Source organism: Thunnus thynnus, chromosome 4, assembly GCF_963924715.1.
Source record: "Thunnus thynnus chromosome 4, fThuThy2.1, whole genome shotgun sequence".
NCBI classification, from domain to species: Eukaryota; Metazoa; Chordata; class Actinopteri; order Scombriformes; family Scombridae; genus Thunnus; species Thunnus thynnus.
The window spans coordinates 21574780-21600180 of NC_089520.1; the positions used below are offsets into that span (position 1 = coordinate 21574780).

General features: G+C 38.3%; 3 protein-coding genes across 4 annotated transcripts; 2 read left to right on the forward strand and 1 right to left on the reverse strand.

Moving 5' to 3' along the window:
- Positions 1–18: 18 nt before the first annotated feature.
- c1galt1lb (core 1 synthase, glycoprotein-N-acetylgalactosamine 3-beta-galactosyltransferase 1, like b) lies at positions 19–7486 on the forward strand. Its single transcript, XM_067587506.1, has 4 exons — positions 19–891; positions 1059–1332; positions 3277–3941; positions 4337–7486. Exons 2-4 carry the CDS (start codon positions 1107–1109, stop codon positions 4646–4648), a joined length of 1203 nt encoding a protein of 400 aa, XP_067443607.1. The 5' UTR covers positions 19–891; positions 1059–1106; the 3' UTR covers positions 4649–7486.
- tac3b (tachykinin precursor 3b) lies at positions 7431–11867 on the reverse strand. The gene is made up of 6 exons (XM_067587508.1): positions 11731–11867; positions 9170–9287; positions 8940–9051; positions 8829–8858; positions 7814–7889; positions 7431–7712 (listed from the first exon to the last, which is right to left on the reverse strand). Exons 2-6 carry the CDS (start codon positions 9281–9283, stop codon positions 7706–7708), a joined length of 339 nt encoding a protein of 112 aa, XP_067443609.1. The 5' UTR covers positions 9284–9287; positions 11731–11867; the 3' UTR covers positions 7431–7705.
- Positions 11868–20089: 8222 nt separating this feature from the next.
- Positions 20090–23082, forward strand: apof (apolipoprotein F). Of its 2 annotated transcripts, none has more exons than XM_067587509.1 (2): positions 20090–20362; positions 20956–23082. In XM_067587509.1, exon 2 carries the CDS (start codon positions 20996–20998, stop codon positions 22334–22336), a length of 1341 nt encoding a protein of 446 aa, XP_067443610.1. In that variant the 5' UTR covers positions 20090–20362; positions 20956–20995; the 3' UTR covers positions 22337–23082. The 2 variants fall into 2 exon arrangements, with proteins under 2 accessions (XP_067443610.1, XP_067443611.1); XM_067587510.1 differs by having other exon boundaries at positions 20961–23082.
- The last annotated feature ends 2319 nt before the right edge of the window (positions 23083–25401 follow it).

The following is a 25401-nucleotide window of genomic DNA, read 5'->3' on the forward strand; positions in this document are numbered from 1 at the left end:
GGGCTTGGAATATCTGTCGCCATGATAAAGTGGGAACACGACCTTTGGATGTTTAGGCAAACGTGATTTTTCATGTGACGTTGGTGTGAATGGTCGCCATGGTGATTTGCTGGCAGTCCGACCGCAGGGTTCGTTTTGGGGTTTTTTTAGTAATTAAATTTATGAAAAAGACCAAAGTGTCGGACACATATTGACAAGTTAGATATCTGTGCTCAGACAAACCTCTCAGAAGCTGATATTTCTTAGGGACACGTTACTCTGTTTCTGCACATGAGGCATTTCTTTTGAAATTCTTGACCGGAATAACTTTTTTTTTTTCTGGACGGAAGTCAGTCAGCATGTAGAGAACTTAAATGTAGTTTATGCTGCGTTGTGGAACATTTTTTTCCTTGGTGTTTTTACGTCTGTAGCGTTACTTTACCGTGCTTGTCTCGGTTAACAGACGTTTCAGTTTTTGCTCGGTCGGTCAGCTAGTTAACTCTGTAAGGTTTCCGTTAGCCACCGTTATGTTGACGCGACAGGAAGTATCGCTAACTTAACGTTAGCACTGAAGTTAGCAGCGTCGACCAAATAACGGCCGAGCCAGTTAGCACCTAGGCCAGGAGCCAGCGATTAAACACTATCATTTTAATTGTTTTTCCGATTCGATAGGTTATTTACTTGGCTTTTTTGTAACCTCTCTCGCTATTTCGCTATTTTGTCACGATAACTATTAGCAACCTTTTTAACTGTTTAGTCTGGCTAGCTGAGCTAAGTTACCGTTCAGAGAAAATAACGCTACGTCGCGGTCAAAACTGGCTCAGCTTACGCTTTTCAAAGTTGTCGATGTGTATCGTTATGATGAAGTAGCTGTTGGATAAGACAGCTGCTATGGTGCCTGCGCCACGGCTGGTGAGTTAAACCACTCCTTAAACGGGGAGTGACACCTCTTCACAGATGTCACTTTACTCGTTTCTTCACACATACACACTCGCCATGACTTAAAAGTTTACAGCTCGACACTGGGGCCCGTTTGGTGAAACTTGTGTCCATGTTGGCTTTCTTTTCTTCTCATCCAGCACCTGCCAAGTTGAACGACTGCCAAGTTGAACGACACCTGGTCCAGCATGAAGGCCCTGGGATCCAGATTCTCTTTCTATGCGGGCTTTGTGGTGGGGACCTTCACACTGTACGTGTTTCTGCGGCAGGTGTGGTTTCAGAGGACTTTATCAGAGCAACAAGCCAGCAGTTTTGAAAAACTTCATGACCACCAGCAACAGCTTGAGGATGAGAGGAAGATATGGAAGAAGGAGAGGTCTGCTCTTTTTAACCTGAAACACCCTCATCATACAGGTACGAGTGTCTTTATATCACACCTTCCTCAAAAAGATGTCTACGTACACTATTGAAGAAGTGTGTCAACACCACGTCATTATCCAGGCTGTTGTATTATTTAAGGATTCAATGCCACCATTTTTCACCAAACCTCGTTGAACCAGTGGATCAAGTTTCAGTTTCCTTTTACATGCAATTTTTGCCCTAATAGAAGTCACTACCTTTAGTTTAGAGCTACAACTAACAGTTATTGTCATGATCGATCAATCTGTCGATTAATTTTGATGAATTGATTAGTTGTTTGGTCCAGAAAATGGTTAAAAATGTCAATCACTGTTTCCTAGAGCCATCTTCAAATATCTTGTTTTGTCCACAACCCAAAGATATTCAGTTTTTCTGTCATATAAGACTAAGGAAACCAGAAAATATTCACCTTTAAGAAGCTGGTATCAGGGACTTTGGATATGACTCAAAAAGATTAATCGATTATCCAAATAGTTGGCAACTGATTAATCGACTAATGTGTAAGTGTGTGATTGATTGAGACAGATTTCATTTATTTTTTGCTCGATTTGATGTGATTTGATGGTTTATATTGCACTGTGCAATTTAAACTATCAAATCACAATCACAAAAGTTGTGAGTTGTTGGGTGTAAGAGTTTTGACCGGAAATATTTAATATCCAAATTGTATCACATATTATTTTAAGTTTTAAGACCCAAGTGCTCCAAAACATTAGGTCACCAACTGCAGTAATTAAAGTGTAAGTTAAATTTTTTGGCTTCTTAGAATGAATGGCGTTAAGTGGTTGCAAGCTTTACTCAGTTGGACAGGTTTCAGTACTTCCCGGAATCTGTAAGGCCAAATATATTACAGACTGTGAGGTGTGGTGCTGTTTAGTAAGACACTTATTCAGTCATTGCATTATTATATCAATGACGTTTTATTAAATTAATATGGTTTCTTGTGGTATCCTGCGATCGTGTATTTTGGGATCCTGTGCATCACATACATACATACATACATGGGAACAGGGACACACAGGGAAATAGAAAGAAAAAGGCCTGCATACAAGATACACACTGTTGAGGTCTTTCTTCAGTGACAGTTAGACACAATTAGACAACATCTCAATTAGACTCAATTTAAATTGAATTGTGTGCATTTGTACAGATATTATTTGAGAAATTCTCACTGACCCAGTAACTTGTTTCTTACAAAATATTATAACAAGTTCTATGATTTTCCAATTTTCAAATATTTGGAATGGAGTCCAGGCCGTTGATATTTGCTCACTGCAGCGATATCTGTATAGATGCATTTGCGAGTTGATTAGTGACAGAAAAACATGGTTACTTTAGTTTGTTTAGAAACGAAGACACTGTACTCTTTACAGTAAACAATCACCATTTTTTTTCATGAGAACAAGAAGTTAAGTACAAAGGCAAGACTTTGTGATATGTAGCACAACAAACTAGCAGAGCGATGGCAACAGACCCGCATACATGAGAAGTTGCCTCTTTCTGACACGAAAATACTTACTTGAAAGTGAAAACACATTAAGGTAACCACATTCTTTGGGGACAAGGGACATGTCACCCAATGTAGCAGTGTGGCTCATAGATGTGTAGTTTTTGGACAACAACCGAGGTCTACGGCACAGATATATCAGGCATTGGAAACACACACAATACTTGTAAGTAGGATCAGTTCATTGTTAGTTTAGCTCTGCACATGAGATTTGTTAACAATAAAAAAACATAGAAAATCCCCAGCCATATCCTTTAAAATCCATACTACATATTTAGTGTTTGTCTATGTAGACGTGATGTTTTAACAGCCTTTGAAACAAACATGTCAAGCAAGTTACTCTAGATACTTGTCAGTGATTTTTAAAATGCATAGTAGCACAGTTTACTATGGAGTGAAATGTGGTTTTAATGTTCATATCCTGTGTCCAGGTGAGGATAGCCGTATGGCTGATGAACTATATAAAAAGGTGCGTATTCTCTGCTGGGTGATGACCGGACCCAACAACCTGGAGAAGAAGGCTCGGCATGTGAAGACCACGTGGAGTCGCCACTGCAATGTTGTGGTCTTCATGAGCTCCGTGGACGACCCCGACTTCCCAACAGTGGGCCTGGGTACCAAGGAAGGCCGAGACCAGCTGTACTGGAAAACCATCCGGGCCTTCCATTATGCGTACGAGCATCATGGTCATGAAGCTGATTGGTTCCTCAAGGCAGATGACGACACTTATGTAATAGTGGACAACTTGCGTTGGGTTCTTGCAAACCACACCCCGGATGAGCCTATTTATTTTGGCCGAAGATTCAAGCCCTACACCAAGCAAGGCTACATGAGTGGTGGTGCAGGCTATGTGCTGAGTAAAGAGGCTCTGCGGCGATTTGTAGAAGGATTTAAAAGCAAATTGTGCACTCACACTACCTCAGTAGAGGACCTGGCGATGGGGCAGTGCATGGAGAAAGTTGGGGTGCTGGCAGGGGACTCCAGAGACACTACGCACAGGGAGACATTTCACCCCTTTGTCCCTGAGCAGCACCTCACTGCCAAGTTTCCTAAGAGCTTTTGGTATTGGAGCTACTGCTACTACCCCATCTCAGAGGCAAGTGACGAAGGCTTTGTGGAATCTCTCTATATTCCTGACATGAACAACCTCAGCATTTTTAATCTTTGCGCAGATGATGTGTCATTTTTGTTGACAGGACAGGCCTCTATTTGTTAAGAGATAGTTTCTTTTGTCTGAGACTTTTCTTGGTCAAACTGGTAGAGCCACAGTAGCAGTGAAAGATGAATAGTGGTGACTGATCTATCAGATTATATATATATAGATATATTGTTACATTTTACTTCCTGAATCTGTTATCTCGCAGCAGGCATGCAAATGTGTCCACACCTGTACAACCGACCCATTCTTAATGAGGTCTTGTTTTTATACACGTAGAAACCTCGATTCTTTGATGTCTTTGTAGCTTAACCGCTTTCTCTGTTTTCCTTCAGGGTCCAAACTGCTGCTCAGACGTGTCGGTGTCCTTCCACTATGTAGATGCTTCACGCATGTATTTATTGGAGTACTACACTTATCACCTGCGTGCCTTTGGCTATAAATACCGTTACCAGCCTCCCACTCCGCTCGGCTACAATCTTGAGGAGTTGAGTTCCTGGGACGCCGCTGAAGGAAAAAAAGAGCCGGCTTCTCAGGAAAAAGGGCGAGGAGAGGGGAACGATCTGCCTAGGACTGACAAAAGACAGGATGCAGATCCCCCTCCTGCAGCTGGTGAAGGCCTCCCTGCTGCACCAGCAGGCAAATAACAGTTGGACTGTATGGGTGTGTTAAGAGGAACTGATCATTAGTGAGGGGAGAATGTGTGTTTTGAGTGTTTACTTAGTCATTCTGGTAATCCTGGCTCACATTTCTACAATACTAGAAAAATGGTCCACTTTGATCTTAAGTGTCCCCACAAATAAGTGCATTGCTTGAGGATTCTCTAGCTGAAGGACTGCTACTAATGCGTACTGTGACTGCAAGACTGATCTTGTTTTTCAGGTTGGTTAGGTGGTTATTACAACAGACTCTTTAAAGACGAACGTTAAACCTAACCTAATCTTTTAAACACACTTTCTTTTAAAGTCGGTAATAGCTTTCTGTACACCTGTTTAAGGTGTGCTGAAGTGAGAGTAGTTTCCAAAGCCAGTTAGATTTGGTTTTGTCCTTTTTTTTTTTTTTTTAATCCTTTTTATGAAGAAAGTATTCCCACCAAAACTTGATCTACCACTCTCTGCAGTGAAGTGGTACTTGACTTGATGGAGTTTGTTTGACTTGATTCACACATAGGTAGCTATGTGCCTTGGAGGCCAATGAGACACAAGTATGCGCCTTGAGCTAATCAGATCTAATCAACAAGTGTGAAGTCGACTAAGATGTGTTGCAGCTGGTCAGAGTCATAGTAGGAGAAGCACAGTAATTACTAATAACATAAAAATGACTTCATGTAATGTTCCAGTAAGCCTGGACAGTGTGACAGTAAGCTGGCATGAGCAACACCATGGCTCAGAAACTTAAACAGCTAAATCAAATTCAGTCATCGTTAATTTTACTTAGTTACACTTGTGCTTTTTCTACTCTGACAGGTCAGAATATCGTCTGTGCAAAAGACCTACTCATTCATATTAAAACTGAGTGCCTGATCTAGTGCATTCATTACGTCGACCATGCTGTGTTTAACCTGTTTCTGTGTTTGCTTCCTCCCACACTTGACTAGAGCTGCGGGCAAAAACATCGTCACAACACAGAAATGTAGTTCTGTGTTGAATTAGGAACGTTTTATCAGTTATATGTTGTGGTGGCATTATTATTAGAGTCCTGTTTTTACTGTAATTTTAGGTTTATCAAGGACATTGTAACATGTGAAAGTGAAGGCAGTTTTCTAGGTTGAAATGCAGCGAAATAATTTTGAATAGAATAATCGTTCAACATTCATCAGAATAATTGCGATTACTATTTCAGCCATAAATTTGCAGCCCTAATCAAGTGTCATGGAATGGAAAAAGCTCAGTATATAATACACCTTCCCAAAACATTACATCTGAAAATACAGATATAAAGTTTCATAGGGAAACATTGTTCATGTTTCTCTCTGGCTAACAGATGCAGTGGCGTGACCTTGTCTGTCTGAATGCTTTAAAAAAAAAGGACATTCATCTATATTCCAGCCAAACACCACACAAAAGATGACACCAAATTTAAGTCCGTATCTGTGTCTGCAGTCCTTCTAACAAAACGCTTGGAGAAAATCTTCTTTGAAGCAAAGCTGTCCTCCTGTCACTTTTTATTCTTGGAGCTAGTTTTTATAATGACCGAATCTTCGGTTAACAGCCAACTTTAAGGATATTGACCTGTCTTCGGTTGTTAGACACACCTGCAGCTGGACGAGGAAGTTGTTAGTTCAGTGATTTGTCTGTGTAATGAAACTTTGTGTACATTTAACCATCTGTGGCACATTGTCTCTCTACATCCTGATACCAGTACTGAATACACACACATCAGTTCCCCTTGTCCTCCCCCAGCGGACTCATTAGCTTGTGCCTTTTTGTAAATTGAGATTGTATGAGCCATCAGCTGCACACATGACTTTGCACTGTGACATTACCATGATGAGAGTGATGCTTTCAGATGGAGTATTATTTAATTGAATCCTTCCAATATATGAGTATGGCCTTCTGGTAAGCCAGCGGATGACTTGTTCATGACAGCATTTTTTTTTGTTTGTTTGTTTTTTAATAAGATTTTTTTTTTGTTTGTTTTATACAATTTTAGTTTCTGCAACATTGTGTGATTTTTAAATTCTGGGTGGCCCAGATAGAATTGGACCTTTTTCTTTTGTAGTTAGTACATGTTTGTATATTCAAATTCAAATACTCATGATGTTTTCGTTACTACTTTGTAACCAAATAAGGATTATTGTTCGTGCTTAATTCTGTTGGAGATACAGTAATTACCAAATACAGAAACGGCTCCAGTATTTAGTGATCATTCAAACAAAACAAATATGTTCTACTTAATTTGTGAAAAGAATTATTGAATGCACTTTTGAGTGTTACAAATTGTTTTTTTTTGCCATTTTAACCACTTAAATCTTTTTATTCTCGTCTAAAATGTATGAGGTAACTAATGCCTATCAAAATGCCTTTTGTAAATGTTTACACTCAGTTTCTCTCTGTACATGAACACAGAGCATGTTCAGTTTTGTTTTTTGTATTAAAAAAATGGGGAAAGTCTAGTTTAAACCAAATTAGCATGTTTTAAATAATGGTTTCTTTTAAAATGATTGCTTTCACTTGAATTAATAGTCTTGGGACATTTCAGTGGGAAAGGGCTGATTGTTACCATCAGTGGACTCAAACATATTAGTGATACAACACATCCAGTCCTTGACAATCTACTTCATACAACTTTCACATTTTATCAAAGGGAAAGGTGTACAGTACTGTATTTATATTTGAAATGTATTTATGTTGGTATTGACGTCTAAATTGAGTCGATACACTTGAGCGTGTAAATGAATCTGTGAGCGCACGTGATCGGTGTGCAGGATTGTTTTCAGTGAATGATACTTTAATCACTATAAATAAATGCATATTTTACATAGATCTTGTTTTACTTTTCTTTACATGTCATTTCATTGTGTCAGGACATTTTCCAGTGACGGTAGAAAAGCATTCATGCATGGTTAATATGGCTTTTTCACCTCTTCATGGTTAAATAACAGAAACAATGTCCTCTGTCGATACAATAGCTGTGAGAAACTGAAGGTTTCGCTGTCTGTGTTGCCGATGAGACGTGTTGCGACATCCCCTCTACAGAAAGCGCTAGAACCTGAACAGAGACAACAAGGTTCAGTCAACACATTGCACAACAAAGACCCTTTTTGTTTTTTCTTAGTTTTAGCAAACAGAGTGCAGGTCAAAGTTTCTTACCTCTGCCTGTTGTGAGTGATGAATCCGCCTCTCCTTGTCTGTAAGTACTCCGTCTGTGCACACGGACAAGCCATTCCTGTTTCACGTGAAGAGAAGAGCAGCTCTGAACTAACCTTCACTCATGAAGCCAGCACTTAGTTAGTTATCACAATCACTACACTTAAAAACTTCATGTTTTCATTCTTTTACGAAGCTTAATTAAGGTTATTTTACCATTTAAAATTAACTTTAAGCAGAATGGATTTTCAGCACTTGAATGTTGACCAATCAGCATGTTTATATAAACGTAGTGTAGAGCCCAATCAATAAATCAGCAGAGCTGATGCATAGACTGATATTATCTTTTTGCAGATATGTCTGTATCTGTTAGAGATATATATTTATATTTTTTATAACAAGAAATTACAGAAATGCTAAAAGTATATTTGAGGTACAATAGATCAGAAAGTGTCCATTACAGTTTGTCAACCTGAGTTTATTTTTTGACCAAAATATCCCACTTTAACCAAATTTAAAGGATCCTTATCATATATTAATTAATTAATTAATATATTATATATATTAAGTGAAAATACCAACCGATATATTATAATGAGATTTTCTTAATGTTAAAAATCATGTATTGGATGTGTCATCTGCAGATTTCATGGCTTAAATATGTGACGGTAACTTGAAAGGGAATCATTGGAGGACTGTGGGACAACTGGCAGCTTTTATTTCTGGTATTGATTGAAACCGTTGACTGTATATAAATCACAGTGTGCATTAATGTTTCAGTATTTGTCCTGACTAAATGTGCTGTGACTTAAAGGAATCAAGAGAATATTGCACTGCTTTGTCTTGATGACTTGCTTTCAGTGTCAGTGAGGTAACTCACTCGTTTTTCAGCGAAGATGTGATAGATGATGGAAGATAAACAGCAAGTTTTCACTCATAACATAAAGCTACAGACAAGTTTGTTACAGAAAAAACACAGGACACTGATTTAACACAGAATTCCCCTTTAAACTCTTACTTTTTCTTGACCATCGGTTGTTTCTGTTGCCTGTGAAAAAGAGTTACGAGTCAGATCAGCAGACAAGCTTACAGTGCTGTGGATGATGCTTCAATGCAAAAGAGAACTCACTGTCGGGTTGAGGAGCGCTCCTCCGTCCCATTAGACTCACAAAGCTGTCATAATCGATGTCATCAAGTCTCTTCATCTCTGCATCTTTACTAACGCAGCACTCTGGCTTCTCCTGGAGGAGAAAACAAAGAGCGAATTATATGTCAGCCTGTTGAAAACCTGCAGGATCTGAAATGTGGATTCAGCTCACGTGACTTTGTAATTATCAGATAAATCCTGGTCAGTCAGACCTCTGGCAGCGATTTGTAGGCGTCCTCCTCACACCAAGACCTCACAGGAAATGAGACGAGGATGACTAAAGCGACCAGTGAAGCAAAGGTGCAGCAGTTGGGAATTTTCTCCATCACTCTGAAATGGGAATCACTAGATTTAATGCAGAATAAACACTATACTGCTGCAGTATTCTCTCATTATTAGTGAAAATGATGATGTTTTATCTCCAGTGTTTCAGGTGGAGAGTTTAATGTCCCTGTGATAAAGGTTTCATGTACGCTCTATTTCTCAGAATCCTCACCGTCACACACTGTATTTTCATATGTTTTAGCAAAAAAAAGTGTGATCATTTTCAAAAGGAATCAAACATTTTATAGCTGTGATAGCAGAAACAGGAGTCTTTCCACCGCTGACCCTCACATGTCACATCATATGAGGGGTTAGATATGTTGGTGCGGCACCTGACCAACATCAGTCACACTAATAACACTCTTTTTGATATTTTTTAAATAAGTTTTGGAGTAATTTTGCCTGTTTAAAGGTTGTGCATTGCATTAGTCGGCTCTTCAGGGTTGAAAATGAAACTGTTTCAGCTGACAGATGTTTCCTGTCTCACACAATGTAATTATCTACTTGATGCATTGTAAATATTTTGAGCTTAATGAACTTCAGAGCAAAGGGATGTTTCACAAGTCTTTCTGTTAACTGATGTTTATATTACATATCAGTGAAAACCCTCACGAGTTGAACTCTTTCAACCAAGCTCGTTCATTTGATGGGTGCTGCTACCAAGTCTGCTATGAGAAAAGACACACACACACGCAGCTGTTTGGCTGATAATGCCCTTTCTCTTGTTTGTCATCTTTATGAGTCTCTTGTTAGTTTAGTCCGCTCCTCCTCTTTCATATTCATTCTCTTCTTCCTCCTCTTCTTTTACAGCTTTCTCTTCCTCACGACAATGTTAAGTATTCCTGGTTTCATCCAGGATTTAAAGTACAAAAGGTTTGAAGTCTGGGCATTTACAAGCAGCCTTTGTCTCTCACACAAACACACACGCATCTTTTTCTCAGAAAAGTCTGATCTTGTCTAGTTCTAGTTCAAGACTCTTGTCTTGTTAGTGTAGTTGTTTCGGTGCCAGGACCCTGCAGATATCTCCTCCTCCCACAAGGACAGTTGTCAGGCCTCCGGTGATCTGACTTTTCATTATTCAGTTTTGGAAACGATCTTATCAGCATCCATTATTTTTTCTATTAGCAATTGTATCGAGTACAATAGATATGATAGAAAACACATTGCACATTGATAAGCCATACATAAGCTATTATGAGTTAAATAATGCATTAAAGACTAAACGCATGTTAAGTTTTTTAAAGCCTCCATTCACTCGTATCACATCTATAACTGAGCCAGTTTATTAAGTGCAATTAGATGTGATAGTTATCTGTACAATCAATGCAGTCAGTCTACAGCAATAACTCACTCATTGTCATTTTATCCTCTTGAATTAAATCAGTCTTTATTTTCACATGTGACTCCTTCCTGAGATTGATAGAGTGATAAAACACATCTTCTCGCTGACTGTGGAGCGATACAGCTATTCATTTTGTGTAATTGTGTAATTTGTAGGATACTGTTGTGTAACATTGACACACAGTATAATCTGTATAATCACAATCAGCCCCAACATCAGGTTATTTACTGACAGAGTTTCAGGTATTTTTTCAACAAACTATTAAAACCGTGTATTCAACTATTGGCTGCAGCCTGATGTCTAACAGTCACACATCACTTTTAAAATATGTGAAGCCCAGAGGGCAGTGGATTCAACTCTATGTGTCAAGTAATGCTAAAGACAAATAACCACAGCTTGATCCGTAAATTCAGGTAACACTTTATAGTAAGGGTACAAAACCCAAGAGTAAATAACACATAACTAATACATGCAGCAACATGTTTGCATCTGACTAACAGCTTCAGATACTGTTCTGCTTCCAGAGAGGCTTATCAGATGCATTTTTCTGTGTAACTGGATTTCAGGTCATTTGGTGGCATATAAATTAATGTATGAAGTAGTCCTCAATGCCCTCATATTCATGCACATTCTGCTTTGATCAGTTATGTGTTTTGTACTTGTATAATAAAGTCTTACTGATGTCCTAACAATCTTCTAGAAAGACTCCTGGAAACAACAAAGTCATTTCACATTTATCAGGCTATGAGTTAAATAGAGACAGTAACTGGTAACCTTCCATTTAATTAATTCACAGTAGGTCAGCTCAACGCGCAAAAATGTGCAATTAGTCTGTAGGCATGCATCAAATTAAAAATATATGAACAATAAAGGTTACAAAATTAAATTAATGATGAATATTTACTTGGGTTGTTCTTTCAACCCTGTTCTTTCAAGGAAATTTCTCTGGAAATACGTTTTATCGCCCACAGGATACTTTCAACAAATTATTAGGAAATTATTATCAGGAGTTAATGGACCGGTAAAATAACAGAAAATTGACCAAAGTAACTTATCATAAAGTCACAGTGTTGCAAACTACTGGAAATAACTCTCTTAGATTCTTACCTGTTGACGGCTGCAAAAAGTCTTGATCTGATCTCAGAATAAACCACTGAAATGTTCAACAGTTTGTTTGGTATTAAAGCAGCTCTATGCCAACTCAAAACAAGTCTTTCCACTCAGCAGCTTCTTGATCTTAATTATTATAGTCCTTGGGCTCATTTGCAATCCAATTAGAGCTCCACCCACCACCCAAACCATACACACACACACACACACACACACACACACACATACACACACACACACACACACTTCTCCCTCACAGTTTGTTGCATCTTTCTCACCAGACATCTTACTGAATAAACTGTTAACATGAGCTTTGTGGATGCAAATATAATAGGCTTTTCAGTGGTGGTTATTTAATAAAAGAAACATTTTTAGTATATATGAGATCATTAAAAAGCCCATTCTTGCTATGACTTTAGAGATAACAGGGAAGCATTTGAACCTGAAAAGTAGAAACCATCACCAATTTTACACAGTCGCCAATAACATTCACTAACAGTTCACTGTTTATTTCATTTTTTAGTTTATTTAACAGGAACAACACAGATAGACATTGTTACATAGAAACAATACAACAGATGTAATGTGGGTAGAGAATCTATAATTGATGCTCATTTGCATTCAAGTTAAAACAGATTCAGGATGAAAACAACAGACTGTGCACATAAGAATATGCATGAATCTACTGTATATGTGTATGACTGTCTATGCACTGATAAATACTGTAGTTATGTGAGAGTTTGTGTGTGTGTGTGTGTGTGTGTTTATTTTTTAAGTTAAGTTAGTGTTTTTAATTCTGTCAGTAAGATGTTTCATGATCACAAGTCTTTCGATCTCTGCAGTTACCTCTCGCTTCTTCTGGTCGTGGCTCTTGTGGTTTTATATTTCTTATTAATTGACAGGTTATATATGATTTTGAAAATTGAAATTATATATTTGTGCACACAAATATTGTTTTAATAAATGAGAACATTATGAAACTGTCAAAACTTAAACTATATATTTGTAGAAGCTGACAATCATGCCATTTCTTTGGTCGTGTTTAAATAATGACATTACAGCCTTCGTTAAATGATTAGAAGTCCTGGCCCCAGATAATCAAACAGTATGATATATGAGATAAAATCATTTGGACTCCCTTGAGAGATGTGTGTGCCCGCAGCAGATATTGGATTAATAATGTGTACACCCTGCAGGCGGATATTGCGGGCCTGTCTTTGCTCTCATTGGCTGGTGTGTCTGAGCACTGAACCTAATAACTTCCCACACTCTCTGAATCAATGAGCAGTTCATTGTGTCTCTTTCCTCCTGAACGCCTTCTGACACCGCTTCCCGCTTCCTTCCGTGGACAAAGTGCTGGGTGGGTTTATTACACCCACCTGGGATTTATATGGTCAGATGTGATAATCTCTCTCTCAAAAAACAATTTTACCAGTAAATGACTTTGGACTGCTCAGCATGAACCCATAATGTGTTCCTGAAAGCAGTCAACATGTATGTGTTTTTTTTAAAAATTAGATGTTATTTAGGAACCAAACTCTTTGATTTTAAATGGCTCATTTAGTAGTTTTTTGTTTGCAAATGTTTAATCCTTAGCTGTTCATTTATCACATAAATCTTCTTTTTATATGCATATAAAGGATGATGAGTTTTCATTGGGGGAACTACATGTGTCTGAAATGTTTTTCAGAAGCAGCCTTGAAAACTCACCATCAGACACAACTGTGTGGAAACAGGATTTATATAGTCAGTTAAAATTATTTTTTATTGCATTGCACTACAGTCCTGTCCTGGTTCATCCTAGTTACTTTTATTAACTAGTTTATAATTTTATAGACTTGTAAGATGACAATTACTCAGCACAGTAAAGCACATTTTAATATGTTTACCAAGTGTTTACACAGTTATGTGTTACAGAATAAAACAGGTTATGAACTCGTAACTTTTGATGCTTTGTTAAATTTTAAACTAGTCATTTGGTGCTATAACATTAGACTTACAGGTTAAGGCTGGACATGGCATATTTTAATTACTTAGTAGTATAGTATAAATAATTTTTAAAAAATCCATTATGACCAGAGTGCTGCAGACATCACTCAGATGTTGTATTTAGAGTTGACTGATCCTAATGTGAAAATTACTGAATAAACTGAGGTGATAATGTCTGTAGATTTCCTGCTGTGATTACCACTTGTGTTGAGACACGTCTGCAACACAACACATCAAAACTGCAGCCACTTAAAATAATCACTGAATGATGTTTAATAAAGTGAGTATTGATAACATTAGCTACTTGATGATGATGGAATAAAATGCTGTAGTCTTCTGCTTTCATGACAGAGATTTCTGAAGCTGAAAGGCCCCTAAATATACATGTTGTTGTATTTAGATTATAATACTATATAAATGTTTCTCATACAGTATTTAGATCCAGTAATCCAAGATCATGTGGTTTGATTAAAAGCTTTAGAAAAGCCACTTGATGGATTTTGTGGTGATTGTTTTGTCAGCTGCAGTATCATGGTCATCTTATATCAAACTGTGAATAAATCTGAAAAACGTGACTTATCTTTACTCTTTTCCACATTTCATACTCTTACAATTTATGTAAAGTGCTGCAATTACTGGCAGATTATTTTTCTGCCCTACAGTTATTTCTATTTTTATAGTTTATTTGATTGCTCACTCTATTATTATTCAAATGTTAATTACACCCGTGTTAGACAGGACGAACAACATACTAGAGCCTGACCAGGTTTTAAGGTGTGGCTGGGAGTGACAGGTGGAAACACCTGACACTGTATGAGCATGAATGCATTCAACAAATTCCACAGCAAATTAGATGATGAAATATCTTGAGTTCAGTCTGATGTCTGAGCCTGATGGTTCCTGTAATTGTGAAATCGTGACACATGATGAAAGAGAAGAGAAGCAAGAGGAACCCAAACGCACTTTTGAGGTGTTGATTAAGTAAGATTGATACAGTCTCCTGGGGTTAAAAACACTGAACACACACACACACACACACACACACACACACACACACACACACACACACACAACATTTATTTATTTATTGCATTAGATGTTAGCCCAACTCCAGTCCTACTAGAGATTTGTCCCTCTCAACCGATCCACTGAGGCGCTGAGCGTGCAGGACACAGGTTAAAAACCGTCTCTAACTCTCTTTCTGTCTTGAGTACTTTATCAAATTAGGATAGAAAATCATTGTTTTTATTTTTATTTTCTCTCTTTGACTGATGAGCAATGCAGAGTCATTTGAAAAGGGGAAAAAATGCCTAATTCTATATATCCAAGTTCTGATGAAAATAGAAAGGGAAGGTACACCTCAGCATCTCCTGAGGCCTGTCTAAAATCTTCCTTCTGCTTCCTAAAGATAAGTGACAGTAAAAAATAACATCTTATATACTATATAGTTCACTATATCTGTCATTTAGAGGTTGGACATCTTGCAGATTTCAGGCAGGGAGTATTCAGTTAGGCGTCTAATTTTATGTATCCAAGTTCTAAAACTGTCTCTGAAGTAAGTTTAACTTCAAATTTCACATTATGTTTAGTGATCTGATCTATTACAGGGTTTGTTTGTTTTTTTTATTACCAAGACACATTTCTTGAAATTATGCTCCATTTCCCAAAACTCTAAACACAAATGCATAACTACACACTCATCTTCACAAACTTCAAACTTCCACGTCAAAACCAACTAATCTAACATCTAATCTTACATCTGAACCAAACTTTGTCTTCAGACATCACACGAAAGCCATCAAATACACAAACACTACAAAACAGTCATTACACACTGGTGGGATCAATTCAAAACACCACCGTAAAAAAAATGTTACTGCAATGAATAATGGTGCTTATGGTTTTCCCTCAGCACAACCTCTTTACATGACGAACACAATATAAAGACACAACACGTGTATACGTTTTCAAATGATTTATTTCCTCAGTGTACTGTGGTAAAATAAACTGAAATTGAGTGAAAAAAAAAAAGTAAAAATGTAAAAATATGCAACTAATAAAGACTGTAGAATACAGTAAAATATACAGTAAGTTTGTACATAAAGAAAGAAATCACATCTATTCTGCCTCAGCATCCTGTCACTGGTCTGGGTCAGACCAGGAACCCTTGTATGTCTTATCCACCACTGATAAGCCTCAACTGTAACACCTAAACAAGTCTCCTCCGTCACCCGGAGGAGGTGAACACAGAGGTTTAGGATGGGAGAATATGCAGGTAGAAAGATGTTGCTGAATCTTGAGTGGTTCATGAACCAGTCACAAACTGACCCATGACCCTTTTGTCTTTCTATCCTGATTGGTTTGTGAACAACTGTGACTCTTAGTGTTTCCACCTGGAGAATTGTGTGTTAATTGGGTTCCAGCTGTGATGACTTGTGTTAATGATATTGAAAAGTCAGCCAGCCTTTCTAAATGAACACATGGTGCAGCCAGTGATATATGAAGGGACTTGTGTGTAGAGTTTTTTCACAAAAAGTTTAACAAATCTGAGTCATGTTTGAAAACAGGGGAATAGTGAGTCTTACTTTTGGTAGATGGCATCATGGTTTGGGATGTTTAGTTAATAGGCCCAGTCATAGTGTGTAAGTGATGGAGAAAAACTGTAACACCATCATTAAATGTAGACACATGGACTTTAAAACCCTGCATTTTGAACCAGAATTACAGAATAACTTTGCTAACCTGAAGCTACATGGATGTTTTTAATTTTAAAATACACTTTCTATGATGTATATATACTGTATATACATATAATAGTCAGACGTGGTAATTGCACTGGGATGATCAGTGGTGACTCACATCAGATGTGATAATACTCTGAAGACAGATTCTAATGGCCAATCAAATCACAGCTGTGTGTGTGTGGAGCAGTCAGCTTGCATTGGCACGTTGTGATGATTTTTGTTTTCCGGTGCATTAACTAGGGTCAATTCTACTGAATTCCCAGCAGAAATGACAGTGTAAGCAGCTGTACAATTACCCGTCACGTTTCATGAATCACACACCAGCCAGTTGTTGGGTTTCTTAGATTGTTAACTTGGTGAAACCCAGCGGACTGCTTCCTCATATCCGGACTCCCTGAATGCATCAGGTGAGAACACAGAGCGGGTTGAGGGCTGTATCACCTTTTAACTCCACATTTAGACAGTATGTCACCTTCGCTTTAATCTGTTAATGATTTGAACTTTGAAGCTAAACAGTTTTATGCTACTTTCTATAGTTTGACACGTGCTGTTTGTATCTGAGGCCAGCTGCTGATCAGGCCTCCTTTCCCCGCTATAGGTCAACTCCTCCATCCTCAGCAGAGGACTGAGGAGGAGCATCATCTCATCATCATCATCTCCCCCACGTCAAAACAAACAAAAGACAAACAACCAATCAACTTGGAGGAACCAGTAAAGTAAAAGAGGAAAGCGACAAGTCGAGAAGGAGACAGAAGTGAACAGAACTGGAGAAGTTGTTAACTAAACAAATAAAAGTCGACTTTAATCCAATAGTGAATCACAAAAGTTTATAATTAAAAAAGTCATTAAAAATGTCACTGAAATAGCAGGACAGAAGACCTAAAGGTGGTAACTGAGCCAACAACAATCCCTAAGTGTAAGACAGCAAAACCACCATTCTGAACAAAAAAGACTGTTCTTCGTTTCATTTTCAGTAAAATAATACAATAGCATGATTTCAGTTTCTGTTTTCCTTCCATTTTCTCTGCTCATGTTTGTCCTGCATTGAATACTTCGTTTATAAATCATTAATTCATTACAATTACTTTACAGTTACATCTGTTTACTGTCCTTTTAAAACATGTATTTGTGTTTGTGTGAATCCATCCACACACACGCACACACGCGTTTGTGCTCATATGGGTGCAAAAATTGCACATATTCTTAATATTAAATAGGTAGAAAATAAACAACTGAAATCACCCTAAACATCCCTTTCTGAGGGAGTCCAGTAACACACCACCACCACCATCATCATCATCATTGTCAAGAGCCATTAAGACTAACTTCCACATTTTTTCCCTCATCTACTTGTGAGGAACTTTCCATATTCAGGCTGCCCTCCAGTGTCATGCTATGATGTGAGATCATGTATCTCTAATAGATGATCAATCTTCTGCCTCTGTAGTGTTGTTTTATTTTGGTGGAGTTTTAGTTGGAGGACAAAATCTCTCTGAGGAATACTGCAGGATTTGCCAGAGCTGGCAGAGGATGATGTCAGTATCAGAGTGTCCTCTGTGGATACACATCACCATCTAGTGTTGTTGAATCAGCAAAACAGACACACACACACACACACACACACACACACACACACACATACACACACACACACAGAGTGAGTATCTTATCCATACAAACTCATTAAAAACACACAACAATGACGGCAAGATGATCCCTTTTTTTCATACTTTTATTGTAATTAATTCATAATTCAGTACACCCACAAAATTTTTATATAAGTATATACAGGTACTGGTCTGTTTCCTGCAGAATAATAATATATTGGGTTAATTGTTTATTTCATATTGAGAATACACATGATACTCACTATGACTGAATGCAAAAATGATTTTAAAATGAGACAGAAAAAGAAAATGTGTCTCATCACATTTTCTCCAGCGGTCTGATTTCACTGAATTTTCAAATGTCGTTTGGAGTAATAAAAAATCTTGTATATCATTTCAATGCAAATTCCCTCTAATATTTAGAATTTGTTGTTTTATTAATTTCTCTGCACATTTGCTTCCATTCTTCTTCACTCAGCTGATCTCCTATCTCCAAGTATACCAAGTCGTTATTTATTTTGTGGATTTTATACATATGTTTCCAGCTTTTTTAGTGTATTATCTATCCATCTATGTCCTTTGATTTGTAAATAAGATGATTCCTTGATCACATATTTCTCCTTCTCTGTAGACGATCACATTCTTTGACTTTAAATCCTGGCAGAGATGATGATTAATGAGTGATTTAAAGCCCTGCTCTGTACACAAGATAATTATATGTCAATCACTTAATAGAAAGTATCATGACAACAGAGTCTAGGATGCTTATTGTAGATCCCTGCTCTCCTGAGACTTTGTATTCACATATGAAATTATAAAATGGTCCATGTATGTCGCACTAAGTTCAAACTATAGTGCAATGAGGGCCACAAGGCTTTGTGGATATAAGAATAATTACTAGAATAAAAAACTTTATTCTTTCAAGAGTTTGACAAAATTGAGTCAAACACAGATTTTCACGGTGAAACCTTGATGCTTGTTTTTGGCAACTGTGGACAATTTGTTCCTCAATGAGCCTCTGAGTTTATAAAGAAGGGAGAGAATAAAAGCCTTGGAGTACTCTCTCAGACTGTGTGTGTATGTGTGTGTGTGTGTGTGTGTGTGTGTGTGTGTGTGTGTGTATGTGTGTGTGTGTGTGTGTGTGTGTGTGTGTGTGTGTAACAGAGGAAAAGAAAGCGAGCGAGTAGGGAGGAAGTGAAAGTGAGGGAGGTATAGTAGAAGTGGGAGGGGAACAAGCCTAAATTCTTTGAATCTCCGTGAAACGAGAGCGTTCTTTTGTACTGAATACTGGTCACAGCACAAATACAACTAGACACTGAAAGAAACATGCACCCTGATTGAGATTCAGCATAAAAATGTGCATCTCCGGTTCTTCTTTTTTTTTTTTACGACATAATGGCCTGTTTATTCTTTTATTGTTTACATTGTTTACTTCAAGTTCAAATTTATTGTGCAAAAAAAGGTCACAGTTCAAATTCCAATCAAGTAATTTCATCATCAAAGCGAGTCCGACAAGGTCAAACTGACACTGATGTGCTCCAGGGCAAAGTCTGGCTGTTCTGGCTGCTCTGATTGCCAAACAGATGGACTTGTATTAACAATTTCCATCATATGAGTGAACGAGGTTTTCAGAGTATAAAAGAGGTCATATCTTAAATGAAGTTTGCACAGTAAAATAGTGTGTTAAGATATGAAGAATACAAGGAAAGTGAACAGGATGTCAGTAACAAGAAAACACCAATTACAATATTGAGTTTTGTTTGGATTCCATTTCATCTTTACCTCAGATAGCCCTCATGTTCCTCACTTCACTTCTTGGCTGTAAGAGATAAATTTGCTCACGGCATGAGGGGAGATGTCTTTCAAATATTTGGGTCAAAAACAAAACATGCAGACTGAGAGAGACAGAGAGAGAGAGAGAGAGCGGAGAGATGTGAGAGGAGGGGGTGTGGGGGATGAGAGGATAGCAGGGCAGACAAACAAAACTGCTTTAGTACACATGGACTTTCCCCACGTGAATCAATATTCAAGCCCTGATCTCCCCGTTGAGCAATGAGGCCAAAGAGAAGAGAGAGCTGAAAGACAGATGAGACAGAGGGAGGGCTGTGGGATGTCATGTGTAAAGAAGGAGATTCTCATTGGAGGCAAAGAGAAAGAAGATTGCTATGCATGTTTTGTGGAAGAAAAAAAAAAGTGGGGGAAAAAGGACAAACAAAGGCATCCTACAGTACATGCTGAAGCCGTATTGGTCGTACTGCTACGCTGCGGACTCCACATCTAATCATTAAGGTAGGTGAAGAGCTGCCACTGGATTAAAACATGCAATAAAATTATGAAGTTGTGGGTGGAACAACATTTCTATTTTTAGTTGTAGTGAGTGCAGGAAAAAGAGGGCATGCACAAATGTTGTCAAGGCTCCATATTGGGATGCAATGCTTTTTTTGTTTTCTTTTTTTGCATTGCTAAAAAAATAGAAATCTTCAAAACATTTTAAAATATTGATTATTTGTTTGTTTGTATAGTGTGGATCAATGTTTTTACCCATTAATAAAGTATAAAAATCTTGAAAATACAGGCAATTGGTCACTTTTAAAACACCTATTCATGTAATAAACTTGTTTTTATTACATTGGGATTTAATTGTGACTCTAAAAACTTTACTAGATAGGAATTCAGCCATAAAACTGGCTGGATACTGGATCATTAATCTCTGTGACTGAGTACAGGATAAACACAACAGACTGCAGGATTAGAGTTGAGTTTTGAATGACAGCACATTAAAAAAACAATAATCTTGTTTAAGAAATGTTTTTTTTACTATGTACAATGAGGACTAATTTGTTATGTTGCTGGCCTGCTTTTCTTTATTCTCCTGTGTTTAGTGTAGTGGTTTTAGAAAAGAGCTCTAACAAGAGTGGAAGGATGTTCTCCAAGCTCAAGTGGCTGATTGTGATCCAGCTCCTGCTGAATGAACAGGCTCTGTGCAGAGTGCCACCTCCTTTGGCACTGAGGAAGACTCTGCTTCCAGAAACTGACATCCATGAAGTTGGAGAGAAGACGACCAAACAGGATGATCAGGCTCTCCGGGGCTCCCGACTCCAGCTCAGTCTCTCATCTGCAGAAAAGCCTGGTCCTGTGTCAGCGGTTGGGCAAAAAGAGGAGAGAATCCAGTCTGCTGAACATGTCATATCAGTCCTCAGGGCGAAGCTTCAGGGGCAGATTCAAGATCATCTCCACATTGAAGGAAATGTCAGCTGTGGGGATCTGCTGTCTGCCAGCACTGTGGATGACCCGTTATCCTCCGTGTTCCCGCAGGAGCTGCTGGGTCTCTCTTTAGTGCCCGTGTTGGTGGTGGCAGGCTGCCCACAGGAGGCGCAGACCCTGGTCCTCAAGCTGTATGACCTGCTGGGAGTGACTGACACAGAGGAGCTCCTGATGGAGGTGGAAGATCTGATAAAGAGGAGGATGAGCAAGTCAACATCCACGCCAACACCTGCATCAACAGCATCTACATCAGAAAGGGATCAAGCAGGGCACCACTTAGAGGCTTTGATGTTTAACATCCAGCAGCTGGCCGTGGTGGGAGAGGGTACAATGGGACAAGGCACCTCTAAGCAGGAGGAGCGTTGTGAGGGTTGGACCAGTGTGAATGGAACCATACTGGTAGGAACAGCTGTGGATGGAGCCACAGGTGGACTGAAGGAGGCTGTGGACACCTGTGAGAGACTGGGAGTCCTGTGTGCTGGTGTGACCAGAAGTGGACTACACAAACCTGGCAAGTATGAGGCAGTGTTGAAGAAAGGCAGTCGCATCCTGCCTTCTGAATCCCCCGAGTCTGAGTGTTGGATCCGTCAGTGCAGTGCAGAGGAGGATGTTTCGATCCCCGCCGCTTCAGGTGGACGGATGAGGCGCAGCACCCAAAGGAGCTGCATCAACAAAAGTGAGGAGCGCGTGTACAACGTGATGGAGTGGATCCCTGCTGTCAGCACCCTCTACAATCTCGGCACAGCTGTGTATTATGCCTCAGTCAACTGCTCGGAAACTGCTAAGGAGAGAGCCATCCTCAGTGCCGTTGACCTTGGCACAGATGCTCTCATGGTCGCCACAGGGGGGACTGCCGGGGTGGCGGGCTATGCCCTGGGAGCAGGGGTGAAAACCGGGGTAAAAGCTGGAGTCAGGTATCTACTCAACTCCATGAAGGATGAAGACGACGTGCTGGTGAACCAGTTCAGCTGGGAGGAAGGTGTCATCACTGTACAGTAGACTGATGCTTGTGAAGCTTTAGTAATAAATATATTTTAGTTTATACATGTTTTAAAATAACGAGAAAGGATCAATGTTCGTTAACTGACATGGTTTCGGAGTAACAAAATATCTTACCAGACTTTACATAATCTAGATAATTTGGAAAACAGGATTATTCAGTGGATCATCAGAATCATGTTTGAAAGGGGAAAAAAAGCTTTTTTGCATTTTGTTTTGTGTAACTGTGCACATAAACATCATTTTACACAATTTGCACAATAATTATTCTTTCTTGAAGATGATTTTCATGATTTTCAGAGAGAAAGAGAGACAATCTAACCTTAAGGCTATTAAAATAGTATAAAGTGATTTACATTACACATTCATTGTAAACAATCTCAATAATCTAACAATAAGTAAAGTCAGAAAATAAGCTTTGTACCTTTGCTTTTAGAAAAATATCTCTTTTTGTGTATAATAGATACAACAGTTGTACAATTTATCCTGTTAAGCAGCAACATTTAAAGAACTGGTCTCAGGAAACTCAGCCCTTAAACCCTCAAGACTTTGATTTGTACCCTCCACCACTGTTTTTTCTTTTCCTCATGTCCTCCATCAGTTTTCTTCCTTCCTATCAAAACCTTCTGTCTGGTCAGAGTCACATTCCCACCTCTGGTGTAATTGCAGGGACAATAGATTGAGAACTGAATTTTGTTGTTTTATATGTTTTCCTTTACATGTTAATAAAGTGTATATTAAATCTGTGTGCATGCAGTGGCTGTCAGTGTGGTAGTTTATATGCTAAAGAGTAAACGCTCTGTAGCTGCCAAATACAACATCATAGTGTAGTATATGCTTATGATAAGACTTACCATGAGGGCAGCGAGGAGGCTCAGTGGATAAACTCTGTCATCTCACTGAAGGAGGATCCTGAATAGACCTTTTTCACAGAAGGCATTTTGATGTTGCAGTAAGAAAAGCACACATATGTAAATAAACTTAAAAAATGACTACAACTGAATTCCATTTAGTTGCTTCAGTTTCAGGGTCTTGGTATTGTTTATGCTGGTTCACTGTCACACACTGTGGCACTTGAATATAATGGTGCCATTGTTAAGGTTATCAGTAACACTGGTGCTTTTATTACGGTGACAACTCGAAATGTCCTCTGACAGTCCGAAGACGTGCATCCTGGGTAAAGTGAAATCTGTTTGTCTGTCTGTGTGTGTGTGTTATCCCTCTGATAGACTGGTGACCCATCCAGACTGTTGTCTGCTTCTTGCTCAATGCATACTGGGACAAGCTCCCTGAAGGCACCTTGAACAGGACAACCTAATGTGGATGGATCCATTGATTTTATTATATTAGTCAAAACAGAGCATGTTCACTAGTTATAGATGCACATTAGCAATATGTTGTCAAAAACCTGAGTTATTATCAGAAACAGAGCTGAGTTATTTATGATAACTAATGGACAATAAGTTATCTCTCTTCTGAGCCTGAGCCAGCACTGACCTGTGAACTTTTTACCAGATGATGAATCTGCATTCCTAAAACTAAGTCCACAGTTCTTATTTCTCAGCAAGTTGATCAGCTTAGTAGCTAATTATAAAACATATATCATATCACTTTAGCCCTGACTGTGCGTAATGGAAAAAGATAAGGACTAAGCTGGGTGTTTTTTTGTCAGATAAGCAATACAGGAAACACACAGTCTGCTTCCTAGTAATGGCAGAAACTGATTTGTTTTAATTAAAAGAGCCACTCTTGTATCTCTTAATATCTATCTAATAATGTTAGATAACATGTCTGTTTGTCTAGGAGAAAAATAACTCCGGCACCTCAGTTTTGAACCTCTCTCTCAGGTTTCCCATCTCTCCACAGATATAACAATGTGTATTTTTGGTGTTATCAAAGGCAGGTCTGACCTCAGGGAGCTGGCTGAGCAGGTCTGATTATAAGATGTGCTGAGCTGTAAGCAGAAAACAATAGTCTTACTGGGAAATTGATTCATTAATGCTTCCACTTCATCTTTCTCAGATGATTGCAGGCGGGTGGTCAGAATTAAAATCTTCCGTGTTTGATTGACTTCCAGCTCCAGCAGTAGTGTGGCTCTGTAGCACAGACTGTGTAAAACAACATGTGTTTATATAAAGTATGTATGTGCTCTGTAGCTGATAACCTCAACCAATCACTGCACCGGTGGTAAACTACTCTGTTTACAGAGTAAGGTTTATATGGGGGGAAGCTTATGGCACAGAGATCATGTCCTCTGCTTTGTTTTTGATAATGTGGAGATTTTAACTAACCTGGCAATGTGTGTACATTCTACAAATAGGCTACACACAAATTACACCTGATTAAATTATGATACTTCTTTAGATTCAACATCCATCCTACCAACTGGAGAACCTGCAGACCACACAGGTGCTTTATTCTTTCATTCCAATTTTTCATGACTTTGTCAATCAATTTGTTTCTAATGACTTCATATCATTTTTTCTGTTTCTGTTTTAATTAGTGCTTTCTAAAAATACCAATGTATCAGAGTCCTAGGGGGACCCCAGTCAAAAGCACCCAATTCTGCCCCTGCAGTTTTAATAGCTGGAACTATTTATTGAGTTCATGTTTGCTAATTTAAAGTATCACACACTATCTGGTGATTTAGGGACACTCTATCAATCATTTTGAAGGCTTTGTGGAAAGATTGTACTTGGAATAAAAGCTGCAATTTGTATTAAAGAAAAGTATATATTTTCCTTTTACACAATATGCAAATTAACTGTAACTTTCCTAAAATAATAATAATCTGTTTTTTAGATGACATTAATAACATAACTAATAATGTTTTGAGAAGAAATATGTTAAAATTTTGCTATGAAGGTTGTTTCTTACCGTAGTTTATTCTTGGGGTCAGTAGTCCTTATGTGTTAATATGTCAAATATGTTGATAGGATGAGGGTTAAATTTCACTTAAACTGCCTTTGGACGGTCACTTTAAAGATGTAATTTCACAGTTAAATGAATAAAGGTAATGTGAATTAAAATAACCTGAAAATGGTACAAAATTCATGGCTTTAGTC